The sequence below is a fragment of the Schistocerca gregaria genome, chromosome 2 (assembly GCF_023897955.1).
Source record: "Schistocerca gregaria isolate iqSchGreg1 chromosome 2, iqSchGreg1.2, whole genome shotgun sequence".
In the NCBI taxonomy this organism is placed as follows: domain Eukaryota; kingdom Metazoa; phylum Arthropoda; class Insecta; order Orthoptera; family Acrididae; genus Schistocerca; species Schistocerca gregaria.
This window is the reverse complement of record NC_064921.1, coordinates 855,572,560-855,588,013: the sequence shown is the minus strand read 5'-3', so window position 1 is coordinate 855,588,013 and position 15,454 is coordinate 855,572,560. Positions and strand designations below refer to the sequence as shown.

Sequence of the window (15,454 nt, the reverse complement as noted above, 5' to 3'; positions counted from 1 at the left end):
CTCGGCCATAGATGACTGTGATGTCCTTAGGTTAGTTATGTTTAAGTAGTTCTAAGCTCTAGGCGACTGATGACCTCAGAAGTTAAGTCCCATAGAGCTGAGAGCTATCTGAACCATTTTGAATTTGTCAATGTTTTTTTCTCTAAGTACCAAAAATAGAAACATATAAGACTCTTAATTTGGCTTTTTCAGGTACTTGATACTGTGATATGACAGGGTACCAATCATGCTCGTTGAGGGGGTCCTCGAGAAAATTTTGTTGGGAACCCCTGGACTACGACAATGTTATTATGTTTTTTTTTTAGGCAACCCCTCGTACAGATGACAGTTGTCCATATTCTCAACTGCGAGACATTTCATACGTTTGTGACTAGTCCCGCTGACCGGGGCGATCGAGCGGTTCTAGGCACTACAGTCTGTTACCGCGCGACTGCTACGGCCGCAGGTTCGAATCTTGCCTCGGGCATGGATGACTGTGATGTCCTTAGGTTAGTTAGGTTTAAGTAGTTCTAAGCTCTAGGCGACTGATGACCTCAGAAGTTAAGTCCCATAGAACTGAGAGCTATCTGAACCATTTTGAATTTGTCGATGTTTTTTCTCTAAGTACCAAAAATAGACACATATAAGACCCTTAATTTGGCTTTTTCAGGTATTTGATACAGTGATATGACAGGGTACCAATCATGCTCGTTGATGGGGTCTTCGAGAAAATTTTGTTGGGAACCCCTGGACTACGACGATGTTATTATGGTTTTTTTTTTAGGTACCCCCTCGTACAGATGGTAGTTGTCCATATTTTCAACTGCGAGACATTTCATACGTTGTGACTAGTCCCGACGACCGGGGCGGTCGAGCGGTTCTAGGCACTACAGTCTGTAACCGCGCGACCGCTACGGCCGCAGGTTCGAATCCTGCCTCGGGCATGGATGACTGTGATGTCCTTAGGTTAGTTAGGTTTAAGTAGTTCTAAGTTCTAGGCGACTGATGACCTCAGAAGTTAAGTCCCATAGAACTGAGAGCTATCTGAACCATTTTGAATTTGTCGATGTTTTTTCTCTAAGTACCAAAAATAGACACATATAAGACTCTTAATTTGGCTTTTTCAGGTATTTGATACTGTGATATGACAGGGTACCAATCATGCTCGTTGAGGGGGTCCTCGAGAAAATTTTGTTGGGAACCCCTGGACTACGACAATGGTATTATGGTTTTTTTTTAGGTACCCCCTCGTACAGATGATAGTTGTCCATATTCTCAACTGCGAGACATTTCATACTTTTGTGACTAGTCCCGCCGGCCGGGGCGATCGAGCGGTTCTAGGCACTACAGTCTGTAACCGCGCGACCGCTACGGCCGCAGGTTGGAATCCTGCCTCGGGCATGGATGACTGTGATGTCCTTAGGATAGTTAGGTTTAAGTAGTTCTAAGTTCTAGGCGACTGATGATCTCAGAAGTTAAGTCCCATAGAACTGAGAGCTATCTGAACCATTTTGAATTTGTCGATGTTTTTTCTCTAAGTACCAAAAATAGACACATATAAGACTCTTAATTTGGCTTTTTCAGGTACTTGATACTGTGATATGACAGGGTACCAATCATGCTCGTTGATGGGGTCCTCGAGAAAATTTTGTTGGGAGCCCCTGGACTACGACAATGTTATTATGGTTTTTTTTTAGGTACCCCCTCGTACAGATGATAGTTGTCCATATTCTCAACTGCGAGACATTTCATACGTTTGTGACTAGTCCCGCCGACGGGGGCGATCGAGCGGTTCTAGGCACTACAGTTTGTAACCGCGCGACCGCTACGACCGCAGGTTCGAATCTTGCCTCGGGCATGGATGACTGTGATGTCCTTAGGTTAGTTAGGTTTAAGTAGTTCTAAGCTCTAGGCGACTGATGACCTCAGAAGTTAAGTGCCATAGAACTGAGAGCTATCTGAACCATTTTGAATTTGTCGATGTTTTTTCTCTAAGTACCAAAAATAGAAACATATAAGACTCTTAATTTGGCTTTTTCAGGTACTTGATACTGTGATATGACAGGGTACCAATCATGCTCGTTGAGGGGGTCCTCGAGAAAATTTTGTTGGGATCCCCTGGACTACGACAATGTTATTATGTTTTTTTTTTTAGGTACCCCCTCGTACAGATGATAGTTGTCCATATTCTCAACTGCGAGACATTTCATACGTTTGTGGCTAGTCCCGCTGACCGGGGCGATCGAGCGGTTCTAGGCACTACAGTCTGTAACCGCGCGACCGCTACGGCCGCAGGTTCGAATCTTGCCTCGGGCATGGATGACTGTGATGTCCTTAGGTTAGTTAGGTTTAAGTAGTTCTAAGCTCTAGGCGACTGATGACCTCAGAAGTTAAGTCCCATAGAACTGAGAGCTATCTGAACCATTTTGAATTTGTCGATGTTTTTTCTCTAAGTACCAAAAATAGAAACATATAAGACTCTTAATTTGGCTTTTTCAGGTATTTGATACTGTGATATGACAGGGTACCAATCATGCTCGTTGATGGGGTCTTCGAGAAAATTTTGTTGGGAACCCCTGGTCTGCGACGATGTTATTATGGTTTTTTTTTAGGTACCCCCTCGTACAGATGATAGTTGTCCATATTCTCAACTGCGAGACATTTCATACGTTTGTGACTAGTCCCGACGACCGGGGCGATCGAGCGGTTCTAGGCACTACAGTCTGTAACCGCGCGACCGCTACGACCGCAGGTTCTAATCCTGCCTCGGGCATGGATGACTGTGATGTCCTTAGGTTAGTTAGGTTTAAGTAGTTCTAAGTTCTAGGCGACTGATGACCTCAGAAGTTAAGTCCCATAGAACTGAGAGCTATCTGAACCATTTTGAATTTGTCGATGTTTTTTCTCTAAGTACCAAAAATACACTCCTGGAAATTGAAATAAGAACACCGTGAATTCAATGTCCCAGGAAGGGGAAACTTTATTGACACTTTCCTGGGGTCAGATACATCACATGATCACACTGACAGAACCACAGGCACATAGACACAGGCAACAGAGCATGCACAATGTCGGCACTAGTACAGTGTATATCCACCTTTTGCAGCAATGCAGGCTGCTATTCTCCCATGGAGACGATCGTAGAGATGCTGGATGTAGTCCTGAGGAACGGCTTGCCATGCCATTTCCACCTGGCGCCTCAGTCTGACCAGCGTTCGTGCTGGACGTGCAGACCGCGTGAGATGACGCTTCATCCAGTCCCAAACATGCTCAATGGGGGTCAGATCCGGAGATCTTGCTGGCCAGGGTAGTTGACTTACACCTTCTAGAGCACGTGGAATGGCGCGGGATACATGCGGACGTGCAATATCCTGTTGGAACAGCAAGTTCCCTTGCCGGTCTAGGAATGGTAGAACGATGGGTTCGATGACGGTTTGGATGTACCGTGCACTATTCAGTGTCCCCTCGACGATCACCAGAGGTGTACGGTCAGTGTATGAGATCGCTCCCCACACCATGATGTCGGGTGTTGGCCCTGTGTGCCTCGGTCGTATGCATTCCTGATTGTGGCGCTCACCTGCACGTCGCCAAACACGCATACGACCATCATTTGCACCAAGTCAAAAACGACTCTCATCGCTGAAGACGACACGTCTCCATTCGTCCCTCCATTCACGCCTGTCGCGACACCACCTTAGGCGGGCTGCACGATGTTGGGGCGTGAGCGGAAGACGGCCTAACGGTGTGCGGGACCGTAGCCCAGCTTCATGGAGACGGTTGCGAATGGTCCTCGCCGATACCCCCGGAGCAACAGTGTCCCTAATTTGCTGGGAAGTGGCGGAGCAGTCCCATACGGGACTGCGTAGGATCCTACGGTCTTGGCGTGCATCCGTGCGTCGCTGTGGTCCGGTCCCAGGTCGACGGGCACGTGCACTTTCCGCCGACCACTGGCGACAAAGACGATGTGCTGTGGAGACCTCACGCCCCACGTGTTGAGCAATTCGGCGGTACGTCCACCCGGCCTCCCGCATGCCCACTATACGCCCTCGCTCTAAGTCCGTCAACTGCACATACGGTTCACGTCCATTCTGTCGCGGCATGCTACCAGTGTTAAAGACTGCGATGGAGCTCCGTATGCCACGGCAATCTGGCTGACACTGACGGCAGCGGTGCACAAATGCTGCGCAGCTAGCGCCATTCGACGGCCAACACCGCGGTTCCTGGTGTGTCCGCTGTGCTATGCGTGTGATCATTGCCTGTACAGCCCTCTCGCACTGTCCGGAGCAAGTATGGTGGGTCTGACACACCAGTGTCAATGTGTTCTTTTTTCCATTTCCAGGAGTGTAGAAACATATAAGACTCTTAATTTGGCTTTTTCAGGTACTTGATACTGTGATATGACAGGGTACCAATCATGCTCGTTGAGGGGGTCCTCGAGAAAATTTTGTTGGGAACCCCTGGACTACGAAAACGTTATTATGGTTTTTTTTAGGTACCCCCTCGTACAGATGATAGTTGTCCATATTCTCAACTGCGAGACATTTCATACGTTTGTGAATAGTCCCGCCGACCGGGGCGGTCGAGAGGTTCTAGGCACTACAGTCTGTAACCCCGCGACCGCTACGGCCGCAGGTTCGAATCCTGCCTCGGGCATGGATGACTGTGATGTCCTTAGGTTAGTTAGGTTTAAGTAGTTCTAAGCTCTAGGCGACTGATGACCTCAGAAGTTAAGTCCCATAGAGCTGAGAGCTATCTGAACCATTTTGAATTTGTCGATGTTTTTTCTCTAAGTACCAAAAATAGACACATATAAGACCCTTAATTTGGCTTTTTCAGGTACTTGATACTGTGATATGACAGGGTACCAATCATGCTCGTTGAGGGGGTCGTCGAGAAAATTTTGTTGGGAACCCCTGCACTACGACAATGTTATTATGTTTTTTTATTTTAGGTACCCCCTCGTACAGATGATAGTTGTCCATATTCTCAACTGCGAGACATTTCATACGTTTGTGACTAGTCCCGACGACCGGGGCGATCGAGCGGTTCTAGGCACTACAGTCTGTAACCGCGCGACCGCTACGGCCGCAGGTTCGAATCCTGCCTCGGGCATGGATGACTGTAATGTCATTAGGTTAGTTAGGTTTAAGTAGTTCTAAGTTCTAGGCGACTGATGACCTCAGAAGTTAAGTCCCATAGAACTGAGAGCTATCTGAACCATTTTGAATTTGTCGATGTTTTTTCTCTAAGTAAAAAAATTGAAACATATAAGACTCTTAATTTGGCTTATTCAGGTACTTGATACTGTGATATGACAGGGTACCAATCATGCTCGTTGAGGGGGTCCTCGAGAAAATTTTGTTGGGGAACCCTGGACTACGACAATGTTATTATGATTTTTTTTTAGGTACCCCCTCTCACAGATGATAGTTGTCCATATTCTCAACTACGAGACATTTCATACGTTTGTGACTAGTCCCGCCGACCGGGGCGATCGTGCGGTTCTAGGCACTACAGTCTGTAACCTCGCGACCGCTACGACCGCAGGTTCGAATCTTGCCTCGGGCATGGATGACTGTGATGTCCTTAGGTTAGTTAGGTTTAAGTAGTTCTAAGCTCTAGGCGACTGATGACCTCAGAAGTTAAGTCCCATAGAACTGAGAGCTATCTGAACCATTTTGAATTTGTCGATGTTTTTTTTCTAAGTACCAAAAATAGAAACATATAAGACTCTTAATTTGGCTTTTTCAGGTACTTGATACTGTGATATGACAGGGTACCAATCATGCTCGTTGATGGGGTCCTCGAGAAAATTTTGTTGGGAACCCCTGGACTACGACAATGTTATTATGGTTTTATTTTAGGTACCCCCTCGTACAGATGATAGTTGTCCATATTCTCAACTGCGACACATTTGATGCGTTTGTGACTAGTCCCGCCGACGGGGGCGATCGAGCGGTTCTAGGCACTACAGTCTGTAACCGCGCAACCGCTACGACCGCAGGTTCGAATCTTGCCTCGGGCATGGATGACTGTGATGTCCTTAGGTTAGTTAGGTTTAAGTAGTTCTAAGCTCTAGGCGACTGATGACCTCAGAAGTTAAGTCCCATAGAACTGAGAGCTATCTGAACCATTTTGAATTTGTCGATGTTTTTTCTCTAAGTACCAAAAATAGACACATATAAGACTCTTAATTTGGCTTTTTCAGGTACTTGATACTGTGATATGACAGGGTACCAATCATGCTCGTTGAGGGGGTCCTCGAGAAAATTTTGTTGGGAACCCCTGGACTACGACAATGTTATTATGTTTTTTTTTTAGTTACCCCCTCGTACAGATGATAGTTGTCCATATTCTCAACTGCGAGACATTTCATACGTTTGTGACTAGTCCCGCTGACCGGGGCGATCGAGCGGTTCTAGGCACTACAGTCTGTAACCGCGCGACCGCTACGGCCGCAGGTTCGAATCTTGCCTCGGGCATGGATGACTGTGATGTCCTTAGGTTAGTTAGGTTTAAGTAGTTCTAAGCTCTAGGCGACTGATGACCTCAGAAGTTAAGTCCCATAGAACTGAGAGCTATCTGAACCATTTTGAATTTGTCAATGTTTTTTTCTCTAAGTACCAAAAATAGAAACATATAAGACTCTTAATTTGGCTTTTTCAGGTACTTGATACTGTGATATGACAGGGTACCAATCATGCTCGTTGAGGGGGTCCTCGAGAAAATTTTGTTGGGAACCCCTGGACTACGACAATGTTATTATGTTTTTTTTTTAGGTACCCCCTCGTACAGATGATAGTTGTCCATATTCTCAACTGCGAGACATTTCATACGTTTGTGGCTAGTCCCGCTGACCGGGGCGATCGAGCGGTTCTAGGCACTACAGTCTGTAACCGCGCGACCGCTACGGCCGCAGGTTCGAATCTTGCCTCGGGCATGGATGACTGTGATGTCCTTAGGTTAGTTAGGTTTAAGTAGTTCTAAGCTCTAGGCGACTGATGACCTCAGAAGTTAAGTCCCATAGAACTGAGAGCTATCTGAACCATTTTGAATTTGTCGATGTTTTTTCTCTAAGTACCAAAAATAGACACATATAAGACTCTTAATTTGGCTTTTTTAGGTATTTGATACTGTGATATGACAGGGTACCAATCATGCTCGTTGATGGGGTCTTCGAGAAAATTTTGTTGGGAACCCCTGGACTACGACGATGTTATTATGGTTTTTTTTTTAGGTACCCCCTCGTACAGATGATAGTTGTCCTTATTCTCAACTGCGAGACATTTCATACGTTTGTGACTAGTCCCGACGACCGGGGCGGTCGAGCGGTTGTAGGCACTACAGTCTGTAACCGCGCAACCGCTACGACCGCAGGTTCGAATCTTGCCTCGGGCATGGATGACTGTGATGTCCTTAGGTTAGTTAGGTTTAAGTAGTTCTAAGCTCTAGGCGACTGATGACCTCAGAAGTTAAGTCCCATAGAACTGAGAGCTATCTGAACCATTTTGAATTTGTCGATGTTTTTTCTCTAAGTACCAAAAATAGAAACATATAAGACTGTTAATTTGGCTTTTTCAGGTACTTGATACTGTGATATGACAGGGTACCAATCATGCTCGTTGAGGGGGTCCTCGAGAAAATTTTGTTGGGAACCCCTGGACTACGACAATGTTATTATGTTTTTTTTTTTAGGTACCCCTTCGTACAGATGATAGTTGTCCATATTCTCAACTGCGAGACATTTCATACGTTTGTGGCTAGTCCCGCTGACCGGGGCGATCGAGCGGTTCTAGGCACTACAGTCTGTAACCGCGCGACCGCTACGGCCGCAGGTTCGAATCTTGCCTCGGGCATGGATGACTGTGATGTCCTTAGGTTAGTTAGGTTTAAGTAGTTCTAAGCTCTAGGCGACTGATGACCTCAGAAGTTAAGTCCCATAGAACTGAGAGCTATCTGAACCATTTTGAATTTGTCAATGTTTTTTTCTCTAAGTACCAAAAATAGAAACATATAAGACTCTTAATTTGGCTTTTTCAGGTACTTGATACTGTGATATGACAGGGTACCAATCATGCTCGTTGAGGGGTCCTCGAGAAAATTTTGTTGGGGACCCCTGGACTACGACAATGTTATTATGTTTTTTTTTTTAGGTACCCCCTCGTACAGATGATAGTTGTCCATATTCTCAACTGCGAGACATTTCATACGTTTGTGACTAGTCCCGCTGACCGGGGCGATCGAGCGGTTCTAGGCACTACAGTCTGTAACCGCGCGACCGCTACGGCCGCAGGTTCGAATCTTGCCTCGGGCATGGATGACTGTGATGTCCTTAGGTTAGTTAGGGTTAAGTAGTTCTAAGCTCTAGGCGACTGATGACCTCAGAAGTTAAGTCCCATAGAACTGAGAGCTATCTGAACCATTTTGAATTTGTCGATGTTTTTTCTCTAAGTACCAAAAATAGACACATATAAGACTCTTAATTTGGCTTTTTCAGGTATTTGATACTGTGATATGACAGGGTACCAATCATGCTCGTTGATGGGGTCTTCGAGAAAATTTTGTTGGGAACCCCTGGACTACGACGATGTTATTATGGTTTTTTTTTTAGGTACCCCCTCGTACAGATGATAGTTGTCCATATTCTCAACTGCGAGACATTTCATACGTTTGTGACTAGTCCCGACGACTGGGGCGGTCGAGCGGTTCTAGGCACTACAGTCTGTAACCGCGCGACCGCTACGGCCGCAGGTTCGAATCCTGCCTCGGGCATGGATGACTGTGATGTCCTTAGGTTAGTTAGGTTTAAGTAGTTCTAAGCTCTAGGCGACTGATGACCTCAGAAGTTAAGTCCCATAGAACTGAGAGCTATCTGAACCATTTTGAATTTGTCGATGTTTTTTCTCTAAGTACCAAAAATAGAAACATATAAGACTCTTAATTTGGCTTTTTCAGGTACTTGAACTGTGATATGACAGGGTACCAATCATGCTTGTTGAGGGGGTCCTCGAGAAAATTTTGTTGGGAACCCCTGGACTACGACAATGTTATTATGGTTTTTTTTTAGGTACCCCCTCGTACAGATGATAGTTGTCCATATTCTCAACTGCGAGACATTTCATACGTTTGTGACTAGTCCCGCCGACCGGGGCGATCGAGCGGTTCTAGGCACTACAGTCTGTAACCGCGCGACCGCTACGGCCGCAGGTTCGAATCCTGTCTCGGGCATGGATGACTGTGATGTCCTTAGGTTAGTTAGGTTTAAGTAGTTCTAAGCTCTAGGCGACTGATGACCTCAGAAGTTAAGTCCCATAGAACTGAGAGCTATCTGAACCATTTTGAATTTGTCGATGTTTTTTCTCTAAGTACCAAAAATAGAAACATATAAGACTCTTAATTTGGCTTTTTCAGGTATTTGATACTGTGATATGACAGGGTACCAATCATGCTCGTTGATGGGGTCTTCGAGAAAATTTTGTTGGGAACCCCTGGACTACGACGATGTTATTATGGTTTTTTTTTTAGGTACCCCCTCGTACAGATGATAGTTGTCCATATTCTCAACTGCGAGACATTTCATACGTTTGTGACTAGTCCCGCCGACCGGGGCGATCGAGCGGTTCTAGGCACTACAGTCTGTAACCGCGCGACCGCTACGGCCGCAGGTTCGAATCCTGTCTCGGGCATGGATGACTGTGATGTCCTTAGGTTAGTTAGGTTTAAGTAGTTCTAAGCTCTAGGCGACTGATGACCTCAGAAGTTAAGTCCCATAGAACTGAGAGCTATCTGAACCATTTTGAATTTGTCGATGTTTTTTCTCTAAGTACCAAAAATAGAAACATATAAGACTCTTAATTTGGCTTTTTCAGGTACTTGATACTGTGATATGACAGGGTACCAATCATGCTCGTTGAGGGGGTCCTCGAGAAAATTTTGTTGGGAACCCCTGGACTACGACAATGTTATTATGGTTTTTTTTTAGGTACCCCCTCGTACAGATGATAGTTGTCCATATTCTGAACTGCGAGACATTTCATACGTTTGTGACTAGTCCCGCCGACCGGGGCGATCGAGCGGTTCTAGGCACTACAGTCTGTAACCGCGCGACCGCTACGGCCGCAGGTTCGAATCCTGCCTCGGGCATGGATGACTGTGATGTCCTTAGGTTAGTTAGGTTTAAGTAGTTCTAAGCTCTAGGCGACTGATGACCTCAGAAGTTAAGTCCCATAGAACTGAGAGCTATCTGAACCATTTTGAATTTGTCGATGTTTTTTCTCTAAGTACCAAAAATAGAAACATATAAGACTCTTAATTTGGCTTTTTCAGGTACTTGAACTGTGATATGACAGGGTACCAATCATGCTTGTTGAGGGGGTCCTCGAGAAAATTTTGTTGGGAACCCCTGGACTACGACAATGTTATTATGGTTTTTTTTTAGGTACCCCCTCGTACAGATGATAGTTGTCCATATTCTCAACTGCGAGACATTTCATACGTTTGTGACTAGTCCCGCCGACCGGGGCGATCGAGCAGTTCTAGGCACTACAGTCTGTAACCGCGCGACCGCTACGGCCGCAGGTTCGAATCCTGTCTCGGGCATGGATGACTGTGATGTCCTTAGGTTAGTTAGGTTTAAGTAGTTCTAAGCTCTAGGCGACTGATGACCTCAGAAGTTAAGTCCCATAGAACTGAGAGCTATCTGAACCATTTTGAATTTGTCGATGTTTTTTCTCTAAGTACCAAAAATAGAAACATATAAGACTCTTAATTTGGCTTTTTCAGGTACTTGAACTGTGATATGACAGGGTACCAATCATGCTTGTTGAGGGGGTCCTCGAGAAAATTTTGTTGGGAACCCCTGGACTACGACAATGTTATTATGGTTTTTTTTTAGGTACCCCCTCGTACAGATGATAGTTGTCCATATTCTCAACTGCGAGACATTTCATACGTTTGTGACTAGTCCCGCCGACCGGGGCGATCGAGCAGTTCTAGGCACTACAGTCTGTAACCGCGCGACCGCTACGGCCGCAGGTACGAATCCTGCCTCGGGCATGGATGACTGTGATGTCCTTAGGTAAGTTATGTTTAAGTAGTTCTAAGTTCTAGGCGGCTGATGACCTCAGAAGTTAAGTCCCATAGTGCTCACAAGGAAACCTCCTCAACGCACCCCCGTCAGAGTTAGTTATAAGTTCGCACAGTGGGTAGGCCTTGAAAAAGTGAACACAGATGAATCAAGGAAACAGGATGAAATTGTGTGGAACTATGAAAAAAAATAAGCAAAATATACAAACTGAGTAGTCCATGCGCAAGATAGGGAACATCAAAGCTAATGTGAATTCAGGAGTGCCGTGGTTAGCGTGAGCAGCTGCGGAAGGAGAGGTCCTGGGTACAAGTCTTCCCTCGAGTGAAAAGTTTATTTTCGCAAAGTTGTTATCTGTTCACTGTAATATGTTTAGTGTCTGTGTTTTGCTACCGCACCGCAAAACCGTGCGATTAGTAGACGAAAGGACGTGCCTCTTCAATGGAAACCGAAAACATTTGATCGCAAGGTCATAGGTCAACCGATTCCTCCTCAGGAAAACACGCCTAATATATTCTATACGACACTGATGACAGCATGTGCGTGACACGACAGGAATATGTTGTCGACCCACCTAACTTGTACACTTGGCGAATGGGTAAAAAGATTCTTCTACCTTGCCGGATTTAGGTTTTCTTGTGATTGTGATAATCACTCCCAAAAAAGAGATGTCACATAAACTGATAATAGAAAATCAAACTTTTCACTCGAGGGTAGTCTCGAACGAAGGACCTCTCGCTCCGTGACTGCTCACGCTAACTACGGGACCCCAGCGCTCCTGAGCTCAGACTCTTGATGTTGCCTATCTTTCACGTTGACTACTGAGATTGTACATTTTGCTTTTTTTTCATAGTTCCACACAACTTCTTCCTTTTTTTCTCGATTGATCTGTGTTCAGTTTTTCAAGGCCTATTCACTGTGCCAACTTATAAGTAAATCCGAGGGGGGTTCGATGAGGAGGTTCCCTTATCAGAGCCTTTTGAACCATTTTTTGACTGGTCCCGCCAGCGTGCAGAGAGTTACGTTGTGGTGCCGGTAGGTGGCGTGGCGTTCTACGGCGCGGGCTTCCTGACGAACGCGGCGTTCCTGCAGCTGGCCACCAGGTGGCCGCAGGTGTCGCGGCGCTGGCGGGAGGCGGACGCCGCCCTCGCTGACTACGGCCGCCCCCGGGGGCTGCACGCGCGCCTGCGTCTCACCGCCGCCTCCCTCATGTGCTTCGCGCTCGGTGAGTCAGCTGCAGCGCGGCGCGGGCAACACTTGCTATCCGCCTAGGCGAGCTACTGACCCGGCCAGAGCGGCAGCGCCATTGTGTTTACGATAGAGAAACATAGATGAGACGCAGTGTAACCGCAAACGCCTTGTAACGGTAAATAGGCTAACCACCACCATTTCACACGATTTTACGCTACTGGCCATTAAAATTTGTAAGCCACGAAGATGACGTGCTACAGACGCGAAATTTAACCGACAGTAAGAACATGCTGTGAAATGTAAATGATTAGCTTTTCAGAGCATTCACACAAGGTTGGCGCCGGTGGCGACACCTACAACGTGCTGACATGAGGTAATTTTCCAACCGATTTCTCATGCACAAACAGCAGTTGACCGGCGTTGCCTGGTGAAACGTTGTTGTAATGCCTCGTGTAAGGAGGAGAAATGCGTACCATCACGTTTCCGACTTTGATAAAGGTCGGATTGTATCCTATCGCGATTGCCGTTTATCGTATCGCGACATTGGTGCTCGCGTTAATCGAGATCCAATGGCTGTTAGCAGAATATGGAATCGGTAGATTCAGGAGGGTAGTACGGAACGCCGTGCTAGATCCCAACGGCCTCGTATCACTAGCAGTTGAGGTGACAGGCATCTTATCCGCATGGCTGTAACGGATCGTGCAGCCACGTCTCGATCCCTGAGTCAACAGATGGGGACGTTTGCAGGACAACAACCATCTGCACGAACAACTCGACGACGTTTGCAGCAGCATGGACTATCAGCACGGAGACCATGGCTACCCTTGACGCTCCATCACAGATAGGAGCGCTTGCGATGGTGTACTCAACGACGAACCTGGGTGCACGAATGGCAAAACGTCATTTCTTCGGATGAATCCAGGTTCTGTTTACAGCATCATGACGGTCGCATACGTGTTTGGCGACATCGCGGCGAACGCACATTGGAAGCGTGTATTCGTCATCGCCATACTGGCGTTACCACCCGGGGTCATGGTATGGGATGCCATTGGTTACACGTCTCTGTCACATCTTGTTCGCATTGACGGCACTATGAACAGTGGACGTTACATTTCAGATGTGTTACGACCCGTGGCTCTACCATTCATTCGATCCCTGCGGAACCCTACATTTTAGCAGGATAATGCACGACCGCATGTTGCAGGTCCTGTACGGTCCTTTCTGGATACAGAAAATGTTCGACTGCTGCCCCGACCAGCACATTCTCCAGATCTCTCACCAACTGAAAACGTCTGGTCAATGGTGGCCGAGAAACTGGCTCGTCACAACATGTCAGTCACTACTATTGATGAACTGTGGTATCGTATTGAAGCTGCATCGGCAGCTCTACCTGTACACGCCATCCAAGCTCTGTTTGACTCAATACCCAGGCGTATCAAGGCCGTTATTATGGCCAAAGGTGGTTTTTCTGGGTACTGATTTCTCCTGCACCGAAATTGCGTGAAAATGAAATCACATGTAATTTCTGGTATAATATATTTGTCCAATGATTACCCGTTTATCATCTGCATGTCTTCTTGGCGTAGCAATTTTAATGTCCAATAGTGAATTATACTGAGGTCATGGAATAGGGATATGCACTTATTCAGATGGCGGCGGAATCGTATGCACAACGTTCCCGAGGTCCACAGGGTCAAAAGTGTGCCGAGAATACAAAATTTCAGGCTCACAAAAGACAATGCAGTGGCGGATGGCCTGCACTTAAAAACGGTCGAGAGCAGCAACGGCTGCGCTAAAACACACACACACACACACACACAATGCGTGGAGTAACCGCAGAAATCCACATGGGACGTACGCCGAACGTATCCGTTAGCACAGTTCGGCGAAACCCGGCGTTATTGGCCTACGGCAGCAGAGTACCGATGCGAGTGCCTTTGTGACATGTCTGATGTCAGTGAATGCAGGTCCATCTCAGTCTTCATCCGAGCGAAGGGAACTGCATGCACTGGAAAACAGGAAGCCGAGCACCTCCTAGAAGGCCACCGTTCGCAATGGCACATAAATATTATACAGTATAAAATTATACAGGCTCCCAGGTAGATGCTATTTTCCTTACCCTCCGGAAGGCGTTGGATACAGTTCCGCACTGTCGCCTGATAAACAAAGTAAGGGCCTACGGAATATCAGACCAGCTGTGTGGCTAGATTGAAGAGTTTTTAGCAAACAGAACACAGCATGTTATTCTCAATGGAGAGACGTCTACAGATGTTAAAGTGACCTCTGGCGTGCCACAGGGGAGTGTTATGGGACCATTGCTTTTCACAGTATATATAAATGACCTAGTAGATAGTGTCGGAAGTTCCATGCGGCTTTTCGCGGATGATGCTGTAGTAACAGAGAAGTTGCAGCATTAGAAAATTGTAGCGGAATGCAGGAAGATCTGCAGCGGATAGGCACTTGGTGCAGGGAGTGGCAACTGACCCTTAACATAGACAAATGTAATGTATTGCGAATACATAGAAAGAAGGATCCTTTATTGTATGATTATATGATAGCGGAACAAACACTGGTAGCAGTTACTTCTGTAAAATATCTGGGTGTATGCGTGCGGAGCGATTTGAAGTCGAATGATTACATAAGATTAATTTTTGGTAAGGCGGGTGCCAGGTTGAGGTTCATTGGGAGAGTCCTTAGAAAATGCAGTCCATCAACAAAGGAGGTGGCTTACAAAACACTCGTTCGACCTATACTTGAGTATTGCTCATCAGTGTGGGATCCGTACCAGATCGGGTTGACGGAGGAGATAGAGTAGATCCAAAGAAGAGCGGCGCGTTTCGTCACAGAGTTATTTGGTAATCGTGATAGCGTTACGGAGATGTTTAGCAAACTCAAGTGGCAGACTCTGCAAGAGAGGCGCTCTGCATCGCGGTGTAGCTTGCTCGCCAGGTTTCGAGAGCACGCGTTTCTGGATGAGGTATCGAGTATGTTGCTTCCCCCTAATTGTACCTTCCGAGGAGATCACGAAAGTAAAATTAGAGACATTCTAGGGCGCACGGCGGCTTTCAGACAGTCGTTCTTCCCGCGAACCATACGCGACTGGAACAGAAAAGGGAGGTAATGACAGTGACACGTAAAGTGCCCTCCGCCACACACCGTTGGGTGGCTTGCGGAGTATAAATGTAGATGTAGATGTAGACT

At 46.5% G+C, this 15,454-nt stretch overlaps 1 protein-coding gene across 1 annotated transcript in view; it reads left to right on the top strand.

Moving 5' to 3' along the window:
* LOC126336012 (gustatory receptor for sugar taste 64a-like) overlaps window positions 1–15,454 on the top strand; it is a 154,710-nt gene that overhangs the window by 22,986 nt on the left and 116,270 nt on the right. Inside the window, exon 2 of the mRNA XM_049999489.1 lies at window positions 12,102–12,287. Coding sequence (XP_049855446.1) covers window positions 12,102–12,287 — 186 coding nt within the window. The remainder of the gene's footprint in view (window positions 1–12,101; window positions 12,288–15,454) is intronic.